Source organism: Dama dama, chromosome 11, assembly GCF_033118175.1.
Source record: "Dama dama isolate Ldn47 chromosome 11, ASM3311817v1, whole genome shotgun sequence".
NCBI classification, from domain to species: Eukaryota; Metazoa; Chordata; class Mammalia; order Artiodactyla; family Cervidae; genus Dama; species Dama dama.
Window position 1 is genome coordinate 11,105,190 of NC_083691.1, and position 15,160 is coordinate 11,120,349.

General features: G+C 39.0%; 1 protein-coding gene across 4 annotated transcripts in view; it reads left to right on the forward strand.

The window, feature by feature from the left end:
• NR6A1 (nuclear receptor subfamily 6 group A member 1) overlaps positions 1–15,160 on the forward strand; it is a 214,333-nt gene that overhangs the window by 137,061 nt on the left and 62,112 nt on the right. The window contains exon 1 of one of the 4 annotated variants that reach the window (XM_061154683.1): positions 13,415–13,574. The exons of the other annotated variants lie outside the window; for them this stretch is intronic. Coding sequence (XP_061010666.1) covers positions 13,559–13,574 — 16 coding nt within the window. The 5' untranslated portion in view covers positions 13,415–13,558. Of the gene's footprint in view, positions 1–13,414; positions 13,575–15,160 lie in introns of those variants that run through there. 4 annotated transcript variants of the gene reach the window in all.

Here is a 15,160-nt window from a genome sequence, read left to right on the forward strand (position 1 = left end):
TAAATTAGTATTTATTGACATGATAGTCATTTTAGGACATCTTTGTTTCATCATATTAGTTCCCCATTGGAAGGTTTGCTTACCTTTTTCTTAATCCTTGTTTGTAGGATTTCTTCATATTTGTAAATGTGTGTGTGTGTGTGTTTGGGTGGCTTTGCCTGTCAGAAGTTAGACGTTTTATCTAAAGGTAAATACAGTCATCTTTTCCTTAATGATGTCTGGGTTTCATGTTGTGCTTAGACTTTCCCTCCCCTCAACAGTTAAAAACAAAAAGTATTCTCACTTTTTATTCTAATAATATTCTAGTTTACTTTGTATATGTGATTAGTTCCTGTATATCTCATGAAATTCTTGTTTCATGAGCTGTCAACCCATTTTACTGCCAAAGGAAAAATAATGAAGCTTTAATTCAGAAAGATCATAAAAACAAAAGCACTATTACCTTTTGGTAATGATTACTTTGGGATTATAGGCTTGGGACCAGGCTGCCCTTCCTTCTCCTCTCTGCTCTGCTCCAATTGTGTTTGTCCTTTTTTAACTATCTTTTTTTTAAAGTACCTGTTGTTTTTACTAAAAATAACTGTTTGACACTTCTGTTTATAAAATGTTTCCACACACATTCTGGTTGGTTCCTCAGAACACTTTTGAGTTAGAACAAAACAGAACAGATATAATGATCCCCATTTTATGGGTGAAGAAACTGAGATTATATAAGCAACAAGTTGCAGAGAATTTTCTGGCTTCAGTTATTCTAGCTACGGTTCTTTTTAGTTACCCAAATTCTAAGAACATCTGACTCTTAACCTATATCGTTCTTCTGTTGTTTATCTCCTTAAAAAAGATTTATGGCTCAGTATCTGCGTGGAAATTTTTGCATCCTTCTGAAATAAACAAAAAGAGAAGAAACTCAGTATGCCTCACAAATGTTTCTTCAGTGTTTTCTGAGAGGACAGAGAGGGTTGGAAGAAGGTTGGGATAAATAGAATTTAATGAAATAGAGCTTTCCTGAGGCTGGAATAAACGCTGTGTTGCTGCTGGCCTGATAGCCTTTCACAGTTTCCAGTGCCTTGCCTTTGTAGAATTCTCCATATACACATTTAGAGTTTTAAGGGAGCTGAGTGAGCCTTTCATAGACCAGGCTTTCATCTCTGATTCTGTCCGTGGCTCTCATTCCAGAACCCCAGCTACATGCCTGCCACCAGCAGCCTCTGTGGGGCCTATCCTGCTGGGTGTTGACTTTTAGATTACTGGGACTCTTATAATGAATCCTTTACTGTAAAAAGTACCCTACCCATTTTCTTTTTAACTTCTGTTTTTAGCCATTAAAATAATGGCACTGCAGTGTCTTAGCCTAGAAGTTCAGAAGATTCTTTTTATGCTGCATTTATCTTGAGAGTTCTCAATGTTAAATGATAAAGCATCTAAGTTTCCCAATTTTGAATTAACTTGACCAAAAGAGAGATGTTCAGTGGAATTCAAGTATATTATTTCTATGCAAAATAAACTTCACCAAGACTGAGAAAACACCATTAAAAGGGCAATATCATACTTCAAATTCATAATTATTTCATTAATACCAAAAGGACAAGTATTATTGTACAGAGCTGTTTTCCAGGAATATGCTCAAAAGGATTGTGTTAATGCATTTGGGTGTCTCTTGCAAAGAAGACATGGTGAATGGGAAGGCCCAGCTTTGGGCAGAGTTGTAGAAGCTTGAAAAACATCCAAGAAAAAAGGGAAAATTTCAGTATGATGACCAGTTCATTTAAGAGGGCTTATGATATTGTTACTTTTATGGTCATTTTTGTACTAAACCAATTTACAGAGGGGACTTCTGCTTGTATTTGTGAATTTTGTCAAAGTCAGGGTTTTGAGGCAAAGTTTTTTTTTTAGGATCCGCTCTCTCCAACTATTGGACTTACCTCTTTGGCTCCTCTTGACTTTATAATTGGTTCATCCCCCAAAGCAACCATCACAACCTCTCTTAGATTCTACCCTGTATGAATTGAATGCAGCAGTAGCTAACCTGAGAAGACAATCAGTGCTTTTAGGGGGATACTTGAAGGCCAGTTGTTGATGATATATAAATACTAATCAGGATCTTCAGGAAATAAATTCAGTAATCTTGAGCATTTTCTACTCTGACTGGTGAAAACAATAACTATTCCTGGCTTTTTGTGAGCCCTGAAAATAATTTCCCCTACTCCTTTTGGGTGGTTCTTTCCCTAGCGTTGGGTAGTTTCCTCACATATGTGTAATCATCTGTCCTCAGCTGAAGACTCAGGAGAACTCTCTGCAGATCTCAGTCATGCTCTCTCCATGAAGTGCTCTCTCTCCCAGCCCTCTGCCCTGGTAATTCCAGCCACCTAGACCCCTTCACTCCCAGCCCCAGATCCTCAGCTTTAGAATTGACTTGTTGGACCCGACGTGAGCGCTCATGATGCTCTCTCTTGAAACCCATCAGGCAGTTATGTGGGATGTTCACAAGAGTTTCCTTGTTTGTTTCCCCTTAGGAATCATTGTTCTTTGCTATACTTAGTATATACAAAGTTTATATACTTTGTCCAGTTCCGTCTTCTCTAGTCAGGAGGCCAAACTAGTTCCCATTATTCCATCTTGGCCAGAGGCAGAAGTCCATTTGCAACTTTTTGTATTTTTAAATACATTTAAGTTTTCATAAAAGAGATCAAACTGATCTCTTTTCATTAACAGTAAGTTGCAAACTTTTTTACATGGCAATACTGTGAAGACTTACCTCATTTTTGGTAATAGCTACATATATCAATGGCTTTATTAGATTATAAAATTTCTTTTCTCATTTATTTATTATATACAGTACTACAGTGAGTATTTTCTCATCCCTGAACAAGTACATCTATAGGATACTTTTCTAGAATTGAAATTGCTATTAAAAAAATAAAATAGGGCTCCCCAGATGACACAGCAATAAAGAGTCTGCCTGCCAGTGCAGGAGACACAAGAGACGCAGATTTGATCCCTGGGTCAGCAGGCTCCCCTGGAGTAGGAAATGGCAACCCACTCCAGTGTTCTTGCCTGGAAAATTCCATGGTCGGAGGAGCCTGGTGGGTAGCAAGTCCATGGGGTCGCGAAGAGATTAAAAAATGGTATGTGCCTTTTAAAGAATAGACTTAGTTTTGATAAATAATGCCAAAAGTGATTTGGCAAAATGTTGTACAAATGTATATGAGTGTGTGATGGAAGATGCGAAAAAAAAATCACCTAAACTACTTTGCATTAACACTGATAGGATACATGGAGAAACTTGCTTTCTTTATAGGATAAAGAAATTGGAATTAGGTAATTCCTAAGGATATGATTTCTTGGCAGGCAAATTCTTACACCGATGTGATTTGAAACAGATCCATCTGCTAACCCAGTTAAGTAACTGAGAAGAGAAGAGTTTACTAATGCAAGTGTTCAGATATGACTCCCACTACCCATAGCCCTGATACTGTTCTTTTTGGCTAGAGTGCCTCTTGAGTCCTGCAAAGATGCTAGTGTTTGGTCCAAGCACCAAGAGAAGATGCTTGGTGAATCCCAGGAAAGCATTTCTTGGAAGTCTTTGGTCTCCCTGTGGGCCTGGGGGGAGTGGGGGGTGATTCTTTCTCAGCTTTCTGTACTGGTTTGACCTCATACAGCTGCTTCCAGGTTGAAGTCAATGAAGGCTCTGCATAATTCACTACTTTTGCTCCAAATTTAGGTCCATTCCGTGACATCTGGATGAACTCTTGAGAGTTGGGGACAGAAGAGAGGAGTGATCCAGTTCACCAAATGGAAATTCTTTCTCTTTACCTGACATCTGGTTTTAATCCCTTGTTTAGATTTATTTGAAAATCTGAAGAAGCAAAAGTCTCTGTGATACTATTAGCTGAACAATACAGCTACACAACTCAGTTATTACTCTCTTCAGGAAACCCTTCCAGACTTTCTGTTCAGTTCATCAAATAATCAAATATATACTGGGCGCTAAGAACACAGTGATAAGCTGCTCCCACCCCAGTGAAAAGCAAGTACATCTCTTCTGAGCACACCTTATATTTTGCCCCTCTTCTAAGACAAATGTATCTTCCTCTCCCACTGGCTTGAACTCCTCAAGGACAGAACTTTGACTCATTTGTCTTGACTCACTCACATTCTGCTTGGCACAGAACAGGAATTGCTCATTGTTGACCTGCTCAGAATGCCTAATTCTTTGTCTCTACTTCTGGACAAAAGAAGGGAAAATGATCTTTTAAAAAAATCACTTTATTGAGGTATGATTGCTGTATGAAAACATGTATATAACTTGATGAGTTTAGAGACAAATATATACTTAAAAGGGCTTCCCAGGTGGCCTAGTGGAAAAGAGCTTACCTGCCAGTGCGGGAAACAAAAGAGATGTGAGTTTGATTCCTGGATTGGGAAGATCTCCTGGAGAAGGACATGGCAACCCACTCCAGTATTCTTGGCTGGAGAATCTCATGAACAGAGGAGCCTAGAAGGCTACAGTCTATGGCATTGCAAAGAACTGGACACAACTGAACAACCAGCACTTTTGCACACATATACCTGTATAGCAATCCAATTTCAGGCTGCCTTTTATTGTAATTATCTGTTTCTGTAGAGTTATGGATTCCTCGAAAGTCTAGGCCTTTTAACTTTATTTTTGATTCATCAAATACAAATCAAATACAGTTGGCCCTGCAGATTCCACATCCATGGATTCATCCAATCATGGATTAAAAATATTAAAATTTTTTTTAAATTCCAGAAAGTTCCAAAAAGCAAAACTTGAATTTGCTGCATACCAGCATCTGTTTACATAGCATTTGCATTGTATTTGGTATTGTAAGTAAACTAGAGATGATTTCAAGTATTGAGGATGTACATAGGTTATGTGTAAACACTACACCATTTTATATGAGGACCTTGAGCACCCGTGGATTTTGGTGTCCATGAAGGTCCTGGAACCAATCCCCTGTGGATACTTAGGGATGACTGTACTCATTTTGTGCTAGATTCTGTAGTAAGTACCAGGAATGTAGAGATGAATCAAATTATGTCTCTGTTCTTGGAATGGTTACAGATCCACGGGCAGGCAGGCATCTAATGATGAAACTACAGAAATTCATAGGATTAAAACCTTTAGGGCAGGTAAGAATTGGAGATTTCTTGGAAGATATATCTGAATTAGCTGAGAATTAAATACTTCATGGAAACTAGCCAGGCAGGAGGAAAACAGTGCATGCAAAGGCACATTTGGGAAATTGCAAATAACACTGTTCATTGAGAGCATTGGGAATATGAGAAGGGAAAATGGAGAGGTTGACAAGAGGTTTGATCAGGAAGTCTCTTGTAGCATTGGGAAGGTGATTTATTCTGAAAGAAATTACAGATTTACAGATTTTAAATGGGAGTGTATGGTTTGATTTGAGTTTTAGAAAGCAGCCAGAGTGGAGAATTAATTTGGGAGGGGAGAGGTGGAAAGGACCTTCTCAGATGGCGCTAGTGGTAAAGAACCTGCCTGCCAGTTCAGGAGACATAAGAGATACGGATTCAATTCCTGGGTCTGAAAGATCCCCTGGAGGAGAGCACGTAGGAGAGCAGTAGAATACCTACTCCAGTGTTCTTGCCTGGGAATTCCCTTGGACAGAGGAGCCTGGTGGGCTATAGCCCACATGGTTGCCAAGAGTTGGACATGACTGAAGTTGGACATGACAAGAAGTTGGACATGACACACACCTGGTGGAAAGAGTGTTTCCCAGGTGGCACTAGTGGTAAAAGAACCCACCTACCAATGCAGGAGACAGACGTGGGTTCAAGCCCTGGGTTGGGAGGATCCACTAGAGGAGGGCATGGCAACCCACTCCAGTATTTTTGCCTGGAGAATCCCTTGGACAGAGGAGTCTGGTGAGCCACAGTCCATAGGGTCGCAAGGAGTCAGACACGACTAAAGCAACTTCGCACGCATGCACACAAAGTGGAAAGGTAGAAAAAAATAGCTAACAAGACAGACCTATAAGGAGGCTCTCAAAATAAGCCAGGTGAGAAATAGTGGTGGCCAAGAATAGGACGGTAGAGATGAAAATAAATGTATGAGTTGGGGAGGAGAAGGAGACAGCGGAGGATAAGATGGTTGACGGCATCACCTACTCAATGGACGTGAATTTGAGCAAACTCCCAGAGATGGTGAAGGACAGGGAAGCCTGGCGTGCTGCGGTTCATGGGATCACAAAGACTCGGACATGACTTAGTGACTGAACAACAGCAACCTCATATTGTTATGCATACACAGAAAATACACAAAGTAGTATAATGAACCCATGTACCCAGCCTCAACAATAATCATCATCCAGTGACTAATCTTACCCCATCCATATTTTTACTTCCCTCACCTCCCCATGTTATTTTGAAGCATTCCAAAGTATTATCTCATCCATAAGCATTCCAGTATGTATCTCTTGAAGATTTTTTTTTTTTTAATCTATAGAGATTGAGATTTCTCCTCAATCTCTTTTTTTCCTTCTCATTTAGTTTACAAGATTGGGTGATTTGGTTTGTTGAATTTACCACAACCCAAATTCTGCTGATTGGCTTCTTGATATAGATGAGTGTGTTTCTCTGAAGTCTATAGTACTTTTATTTTAGTAGCTGGATATAGAGGCTTGATCATCTTCAGATTCTACTTTCTGGGCGAGATACTGAGTTCTTCAATCAGAAGATATATACCTTTTGTTTTCTTTTTTTGTTATGTTAGTAGCTGTTGATGATCAGTATCTAGGACCTATTATTTCATAGTAGCATTCTAATTCCAGTATTTCTTGTTCACTTATTAGCTGGAATGTTTCTTCAAAGAGAAAATTTTCCATTGCTGTTGATTACCCTATGCTGTATTTAACTTAGGAAAAGCAGGGTAAATACTTGATTCTTTCCCTTTTTTGTATTTAATAATTTTCAAAATGTTGTGTTAGTTCCCTGGCATCCTTCAATGGTGACATTGTTCAGTTAATTGTAGTTATTCTTCTAAAAGGATATCCAGATTGTCTCATGTTTGGTTAGAGTGGCTAATTTAGTAGCTTTTGAGGGGACAGGAAAGACAGGAATGATAGGTCTTGAATGTAAGTGGGCTAAAAGGGAGAAAGGAGTCAAGAGTTCCAGGATCTGGCTTGGATTGCTGAGGCTGTTCACACTGAGACAGAGGAGCGGGTTTCAAAGGGCAGACATATTTGGACATATCTGAGGTGCATATGATCGATGCATCTTGGAGATGCCCAGAAGGCAGTTGGATAATAAGATGTGAGGCTCAGGGGAGCAATCCATGAGTCCAGGAGCCAGGATAGAGCTCACTTGCTATGTGTAGTTGACTCATATGATGATGTGTGTTATATCTTATTTGATAGAAATCAGTCCCTTTGCCAGCTGAAACTGCACTGTACCCCAAAGTAAGATTTTTAAGCCCTGTCGCCTCCTCTTTTCTGTGTGCTTATCTTTAGAGAGTCAGGTTCAGTCTCTGGTAGAGTAGAAAGGACAGAACTGGTTGTAGGTAGGATTGCCACTTGGCCGGTTTACAACCGGTCCTGTTGGTTTTCAGATTTATTACACCCAGTCCCTCAATTAGAGGAGAGCTCTGTGTATGGGTAGGATTTACTGGAGTTGGAATTGAGGCTGGGTGAACTGGTTTTGGCTTTGCAGGAATAGCCAAGGGCAATCTTGTTGTGAATATTTGTATTCCTGAAGGATTTTATTTCCCTCTCCCATGTTCCTGCTTTCTGAAGCAACTCCTTTCCTTTCCTTCCTCTAATCAACAAAATATTCGTTGAGCACCTGCTTTGTGTCAGGCACTGGGTATACAATGGTGAACAAGAATAAGGGGCGTAGTCCCTGTCTCTATATAGCTTGGAATCTAGGAGATACATGTATATATTATGTATGTTAATCAGAAGATCATTAGCAACATATCCTTGCATACTAATACAGGAACTCAGTAAATAGGAGATATTGGCCAGAAATCTTTTCTTACCAGTGCTGGATCTTCTTTATTGGAAGGTAAGGTGTCAGATTTACAAATGAAAAAACATATTTAAAAGAGAAGGCCTGACACATAAATGGAGTTTGTTTAGGGGAAAAAAAACCTCCTCTGAGGAAAGATGGAAGAGGTAGAAAATGTGAAAATGAAAGTAGACTGTGAATGCACTCTTAAGTTTAATTAAAAAAAAAAAAGCTGCACACCACCTGCTCACCTACACAACATACATACCAAAAGCCTTCTAATTGCCTGCTATGTGATATATGCTAAACACAAGACTGTGCTCTGAAATTACCAAAGCTTTACTCTTTGGGGTTATATTCAGACTAATAAGAAAGATATTGGGTTGGCCAAGAAGTTCATATTTTTCTGAAATACCTTACAGAAAAACCCAAATAAACTTCTTGACCAACCCCATGGAATGGTGAAGTAAAAACAGTAGGTAGTTTGTATTATCATGATATATTTTAGGGATCCAGTCATGTGTGACTCTTTGCAGTCCCATGGACTGTAGCCTACCAGGCTCCTCTGTCCGTGGAATTTTGCAGGCAAGAGTACTGGAGTGGGTAGCCCTTTCCTTCTGCAGGGGATCTTCCCAACCCGGGGATCGAACCCAGGTCTCTGGCATTGCAGGAAGAGACGCTTTATCCTCTGAGCCACCAGGGAAGCCCCAGGGATCCAGGCAGCATGGCAACAAAATGTGGTTTGACTGTCTGATTTGAGGGCTGGGAGGATGGAGTGTTAAAATACCTCACAGTGGAGCTGATATTTAAATTGAGTCCAGAAAGATGAGTAATTGCTAGTGGAATCTATAAGAAAGTAGCAAGAGGAGTTATTCCAGGCAAATGTTATAGCTTAGCATATTTGTACTACAAGTGGGTTAGTACGGCAGGAGTGATGGGTATTTGTAGGGAGTAGGAGTAAATGAAGCTGGAGAGATCAGCAGGGGCTAGATTGTAAAGGGCATTGGGATTGTGGATTCTTGTGTTTTAGGGAGCCTGGGAGCTGTTGACTAGTCACAACTCATGCTACAGTTTTTATCTTGCATACCTTTGTCCAGAGTCCTCACTTACACAGAAGTGAGTTACTTGTAGGCAGAAAACTCTTCCTGTGTCATCTGACCATTTTTTTTCACCCAGTCAGGCAAATACATGGATAGACAAATGAAACAACAATGAGAAGTCAGGGCGTAGGCCACAGTCTATCCAGAAACTACTGGGTTTCAAGTGGTCTTCCTTTTTAGGGATACCAAAGAAGAAAGACTGTCTGGCCATTTGCCCAGCCCCCAAGTCTTGCTTTTTACCGCTGTGATCTTTTTTACTTCATTTGTACATGTTGCTACACAGCAGTTTGAGTTATTCCTATATTCAGAGCTGCAGTATTTTATTTGCATTAAACTCTGGGCTTAATTGTGAAGATGGTAGGCAGAGGTTCCATATGGGTTGAATAAGTCCCAACTAGTTTAGACTTCTCAAGAGACAGAATAGTTGACTGTGTTTATGTTTATATGTTGTATATCTGTTACTTTTCTTCTTTTTTTCAAAGGGACTGATTTATTCATACGTTTATCTGTGATACTTTAAAAATTTATGTACAAGATCCTGACTGGAGAATAATGGAGATTTTTTAAAGGAGGGCTCACTCTTTCCTAGTCTTCAGTTTGTGGGTGGATAATTGATCTAATTAAACACTGGACTCATATTTAAATTTACTTGATTGTTTCAGAAATGTCTTTTTACAATTGATTTGTTCAAATCACAGTCAAAGTACATACAAGGTACATACATTGCATTTGCTTGTACTTATAAGGCTGTTCTTTTTAAAAAATTGCCCTTGACTTTTAAAAAAATATTATTTCCAGGGCTTCTTTGCTTCTTGTGAACTTTGTCTAGTGGCAGCGAGGGAGGGCTCCTCTCTAGTTGCAGTGCATGGGCTTCTCATTGCCGTGGCTTCTCTTGTTGTGGAGTACAGGCTCTAGGCACTCAGGCTCAGTAGTTGTGGCCACATGGGTTTAGTTGTCCCTAGGCATGTGGAATCTTTCTGGACCAGGGATCAAACCCATGTCCTCTGCATTGACAGGCAGATTCTTAACCACTGGACCACCTGGGAAGTCCAAGATTATTCTTACACCCTGAAGTCTTTTTTCTAGCCAGTCGTGTTACTCTTCTTCATATAGGTTTAGTTCCTGATTTTATATCATAAGCATTACAAAGTCTTTTGTGATTCTTATTCCTTCAAGTCCTGAAATACCTTTCCTGCCTGTCTACATGTTGAACACCAAGGTTCAGCTCCCTCTCTGTGGCATGCCACTCCAATCTAATGAATTTTCCTTCCTCCATTTCCCTGACATGTAGATCTAAGGTAAGAATCTCATAATACTCATTTCTGTCACTTCAGTCAGCATAGTGCCTAGCTCATAGGAGGCACTCAACGAATGTTTGTAGGACTGGATGAAAACCCTTAGTCCTTAGTTTCTAAAGTATTTTTAGTTTGTGGCTCTGGATTATTATTATTATTATTTTTTTTCCTGAACTATAGACTCCTCTTTCCAACTCCAGGAATAGATTGCAAAAGTAGAAATCATATTTAGGTATGTTCTTGGTTGCTCCTGTTGTTTCCCTGAACTCGAGAACTTTGCTTGTTAGTCTCAGTTAATGGTCTTCATTTGGCTGTGTTTCCTTATTCATGGTTAGTTGAATTAAACTCCTGTCCTTGCCATAAGGAATGTCTGCAATCAAGCATCTGACAGATGAAAACTAGAGACCTTGGGCTTTTGTTTTTTTTTGTGGTTTTTCAAGGTTAAAAAGAAATTGAATGTATTTTCTGCATAATTCTGTTTTTCTGAAATGGATAGAGATATTCTAACTAGTCAGTAGTCACATGGCTTTCACTTTGCATCAGACTATCATTGAAACTTCTTGAAGGCAAATAAGACTGAGATGGTTCCAGTGATTGTGTAGCCACTAGAATTGCTATCTTTTGTTTTACTTTGAAGGACTGAACATAATACATCTTGATTACCCCCTTCAGCTTAGAAATCTGCCATCTTCTTTGAAAGTTTCCATTTGAATAACAAACATGAAAATAATGTTGAATAGTGGCATCTAAAAAGAGGCTTTGTTTTCTTTCCAAGATATGTGACATTATGGAGGAAATGAGGGACCTAAGATATTTGGATTTCTTCCCAAGTGGTCTGATGACTTGCTTTTTTCTTTTTCTTGGGCCTCAGTTTCCCCATCTTTAAAATGAAAGTGAACCAGTTTCTTGCAAGGTTAACTGAGGTTCTGCTGTTCATAATTTGAACTTAGCTTTTGAATTCTGTTAGATATGCAGTATGCAAATATTGCACGTGTTGGTTGAATGTAGTTTTTTTTCTACATTACAAAGCTAGTATTAGCAAGTAGAAAATGTTGCTGATTTCTTACCCTTTTCTCTGCTTTCCACTGATAAATCACGTGAATCCATTTAGTCTGTTAGATGATTTCTCTTGACTGTAGTTGTTTAAACAATCTTGGGAGCTTGAGTTTAGATTTAAGGTTTGTCTTTTGCATTTGCATGGTGACTAAGGTGCATGTTCATGTTCTCTGCCTTTTCCTCCCAGTAGAACTTAAAAAGGGCTCTCAAAAAACTTGTGGGGCTGAAGATATTGAAGAAATATGACTCTATATCTAAAGATAAGACTTACTTGCCTTAAACTATGTTAAAGATTTGTTCTCAGGCTTATGGGTACATCAGGGATTATTACTGAGACCCACTACTGCATTCAGTCCCTGGGGTCAGGAAGATCCCCTGAAGAAGGAAATGGCAATTCATTCCAGTCTTCTTGCCTGGAGCATTTCATGGACAGAGGAACCTGGTGGGCTACAATCCATGGGGTGGCTAAGAGTCAGACACGACTGAGTGACTAACTTTCGCACCCCTTAAAATCAAGAATGCTGCTTCAGTCCTGATATTAGTAGGTTGACCAATAGCTCCCCATTTTGTATTTTCCTCCAAAGGTTGTTGTAGTAAAGCAGAGGTTTACTACACTTTATTAATCTCTTGTCTAAATGGGAATAAGAATGGGAAAGCTGGTTGATGTGTTTGTGTTGCAGTGACGTGTGTGATAGCAGGGGCAGAAAATTTAGTAGGCAGACAAATTATAACGTTTTCTCCTCTAAATCATTGATCACTTTCCCTTTAGGCCCTACATTGTAAGGTGACTTAGTGTTCTCTCTCTTGGTTGGGAAATCCCTCTAGTGATAGTGGTAGCAATATTTGCCATTCAATTATATGGCTGCCAGTGACAGATTCCACTCCCACCCCGAAGAAAAGTCTCCTTTTTTATAGAATACTGCTGTAAAATGTGCCTAGCCTTTAAGTTATTTCCAAGGCTAACCTAGATATTGAGGGAGATTATAGGATGAAACACTGCAAAGTTAAAAAGCATTTGTCCCTGGTAACTGGTCTCTCTTTGATCATCCCACCTTCTCAGTGGAACTTGCCCTGATGTTGTATTCTGATATCTGAATGGGTAGCTAAATGTTTGACATCATGTGTCATTAGCATATGGCTCAGATTTGCCAGCCTCTGCAGATCTGTGGCAGTGTTTGAGCAAGTATCCACACACCTGGTGTGATGCGCTCTGCCATGTGTTACTGGTATGGTTCACAAATCAAGGAGGCATAGCATAATGATTGCTTAATGTCTTAGGAGTTTTACAGGAATGAAGCAAGAAGCTTAAAGATTTACACTCTTGACTAGGGATGGGGGGTGAAATTTCTAACCTTTACTTTCCAAAAGGATTTTGCAGACCTAGTTCCCTCTCTCCACGTTATTTCAAACTAGTGTGTTTAGCCACAGCATGAAAATTAAGGGCCAGAGTTAAAGTGAACCCTGCAAATAACTCAGAGCTTCACATTTTAATTTTCTCAGAAGAATTTGCCTTGTCATTGTTTATTATAATGACAAAAAGCAGGGGATCCCACTCCTACCCCTCCCAACACATGCATAACACACAGTCTTTGTATTTTGCTTTTTCTTCTGCCAAAGGTTCTAACTCTAAACTTTTAATTCAGATTACAAAAGAATATGGTATAAAATAGCTCTTGAAAGAAACGAGAGAAAAACCCCTACATACTGACTGGAACTCTTCTAAATGAAAACCAGGTCCTTCTAGAATACTGCCTTTTAAGTTAAGGATCTCAGCTTTAAAAAAGACTGGAGGAGTATTTCCTACTAAATATTTCCATAATAGTTTTCAGAGAGACATGGTAGGCAGTATTGTTAACTAAAGAAAATAAGTCTATCAGTTCCACTTAGATAACCTTTGGTAATAAACGAACTCCGTACACGTTGTGACCTTAGCGCCTGAACTTTCTAATCACATGACTGGCTTGTAAACTGACCTGTGAGGATGACTGTTGTAGTTCGGGCTAAGAGAGAGAAATTGGCCAAGTGTCGGGAGAGTGGTCATCAGGCTGGACTTGTCTTGTAATCTTCTTTTCTTCATGGCTGCAATAGAACTTCCCAACAGACTCCGAGAAGCATGAAATGGAGACATGGGAAGGTAAGGGAGCAGACTGTTTCGGTCTGGGCTCAAATCTAAGGTTTAGAAATTTACTTTGAAGGTTTAGAGCAGATAGTAGCCTTGAGGGAAGAGAGGCAGTCCAGTTCTTTTTTGTGTTTGTCTTGGCAGAATTCAGCCAACAAGTTTTTGTGTAAATAGCAACTGACTGTAAATGTTTTGAAGTGGAGAAAAGCAAGAGAGAACTGTAGTAAATTGGTTATTGTGATTGATGATTTTTTTTTTTTTAATGAGCAAAAGAAAGGAAAGAAAAAATGTATTGAAATTTTGTAGTGACTTGAAAAAAATCTTAAATTTCATTTTACATCACAGTTCTTAGGTAAAGTTTACATTTTAAAAAATTGTTCTGTTTACTTCTTGGCAGACTTTGTTTATATTTTAAATTCCCTAATCCAGTTCGCCATCTGCCAAAGCCTTATTTAGTACTGTTAATTATAGATAGTATTGGGGTCTTGAGACCTTGATAAGGCAACCTCATTTCCTTTGGGGGAACTTAGATACTTTATGGTATAAGACTAAGCCATTGCTAATTTCTTTTTAAGTGGACTGATTTTAAAATGGATATATTCTCTCTCTCTCTCTCTCAATCCCTCTTGCTCGCTCTCTCTCTCTCTCTCTCTCTCATTAATAGCAAGTAGTGTTGAATTTGTATGTTTGGAATAGCCTCTTGTGTGAAAAACCCCAGTGTGCCACAGCTTTATTATTTGGGGCAGAAAAGACATAGGCAGCTAAAGAAACAGCTAGAAAATGAATCTTAGTATTAAAGATTTGCTGTATTTGTTCACTGTGTTTATATAGAGCCTAAGACTTTACCAAAAGTTTGGTTTCTTGTACGCACTGCTGAATTATAGCCAAAAGAGTTTCAGATTCTTTGAGGCACTTGGTATATTTCTAGGAATGACATTCATCTATGAAATGCTTTCCTAGCAAAGCTTCCCACCCCCTTGCAGCATGCCTAACATCTGCCATAGGCAGCTTTGCAGTTTAATTCTTACTTTGAGGATGCACACACTGGAGAAATGGGAACTTGTCTCAGCAAAATTCTTCTTTATAGTAATACTTTATTGTAATGCTCCCTTATAAATTCTCCCCCAGCACTTTACTAGCATTGCTTCATTGGTTTTTATTATAAGTTGGCGGAAACAATAAAGTTTATAAAAATTATCAATTACATGCATGATCTGATATTTTTTTATCTTCAACAACTTCCTCTCTTTCCCCCAGTAGGCACAGAAATTCTTTGTTAAACTAATCTGGATATACTAGCTTTTCCAGAAGGGAGTAATTTACAAAGTAAGATTTGCTTTCAGTCCTTGGAGTAGCTTAGGGGTAAGCAGAGATACCAGAGCAATAGTTATATGAGTTTGGAGGGAATAGATCTGGAGGATTTGGATATTTTTCTACCAGTTTGAATCTGTTAGCGATACGTAGTCCACCCATTCTGAAAGAGAAAATGTTTGAACAGAAAGTTCTCCCTCAGTTCTTAATTAAATATTGAAACTTCAATTTTTCTTAGCTGTTCAATGGCAGAAAATAACTATGGTACTAAAACAAGGACTTTTATAAAA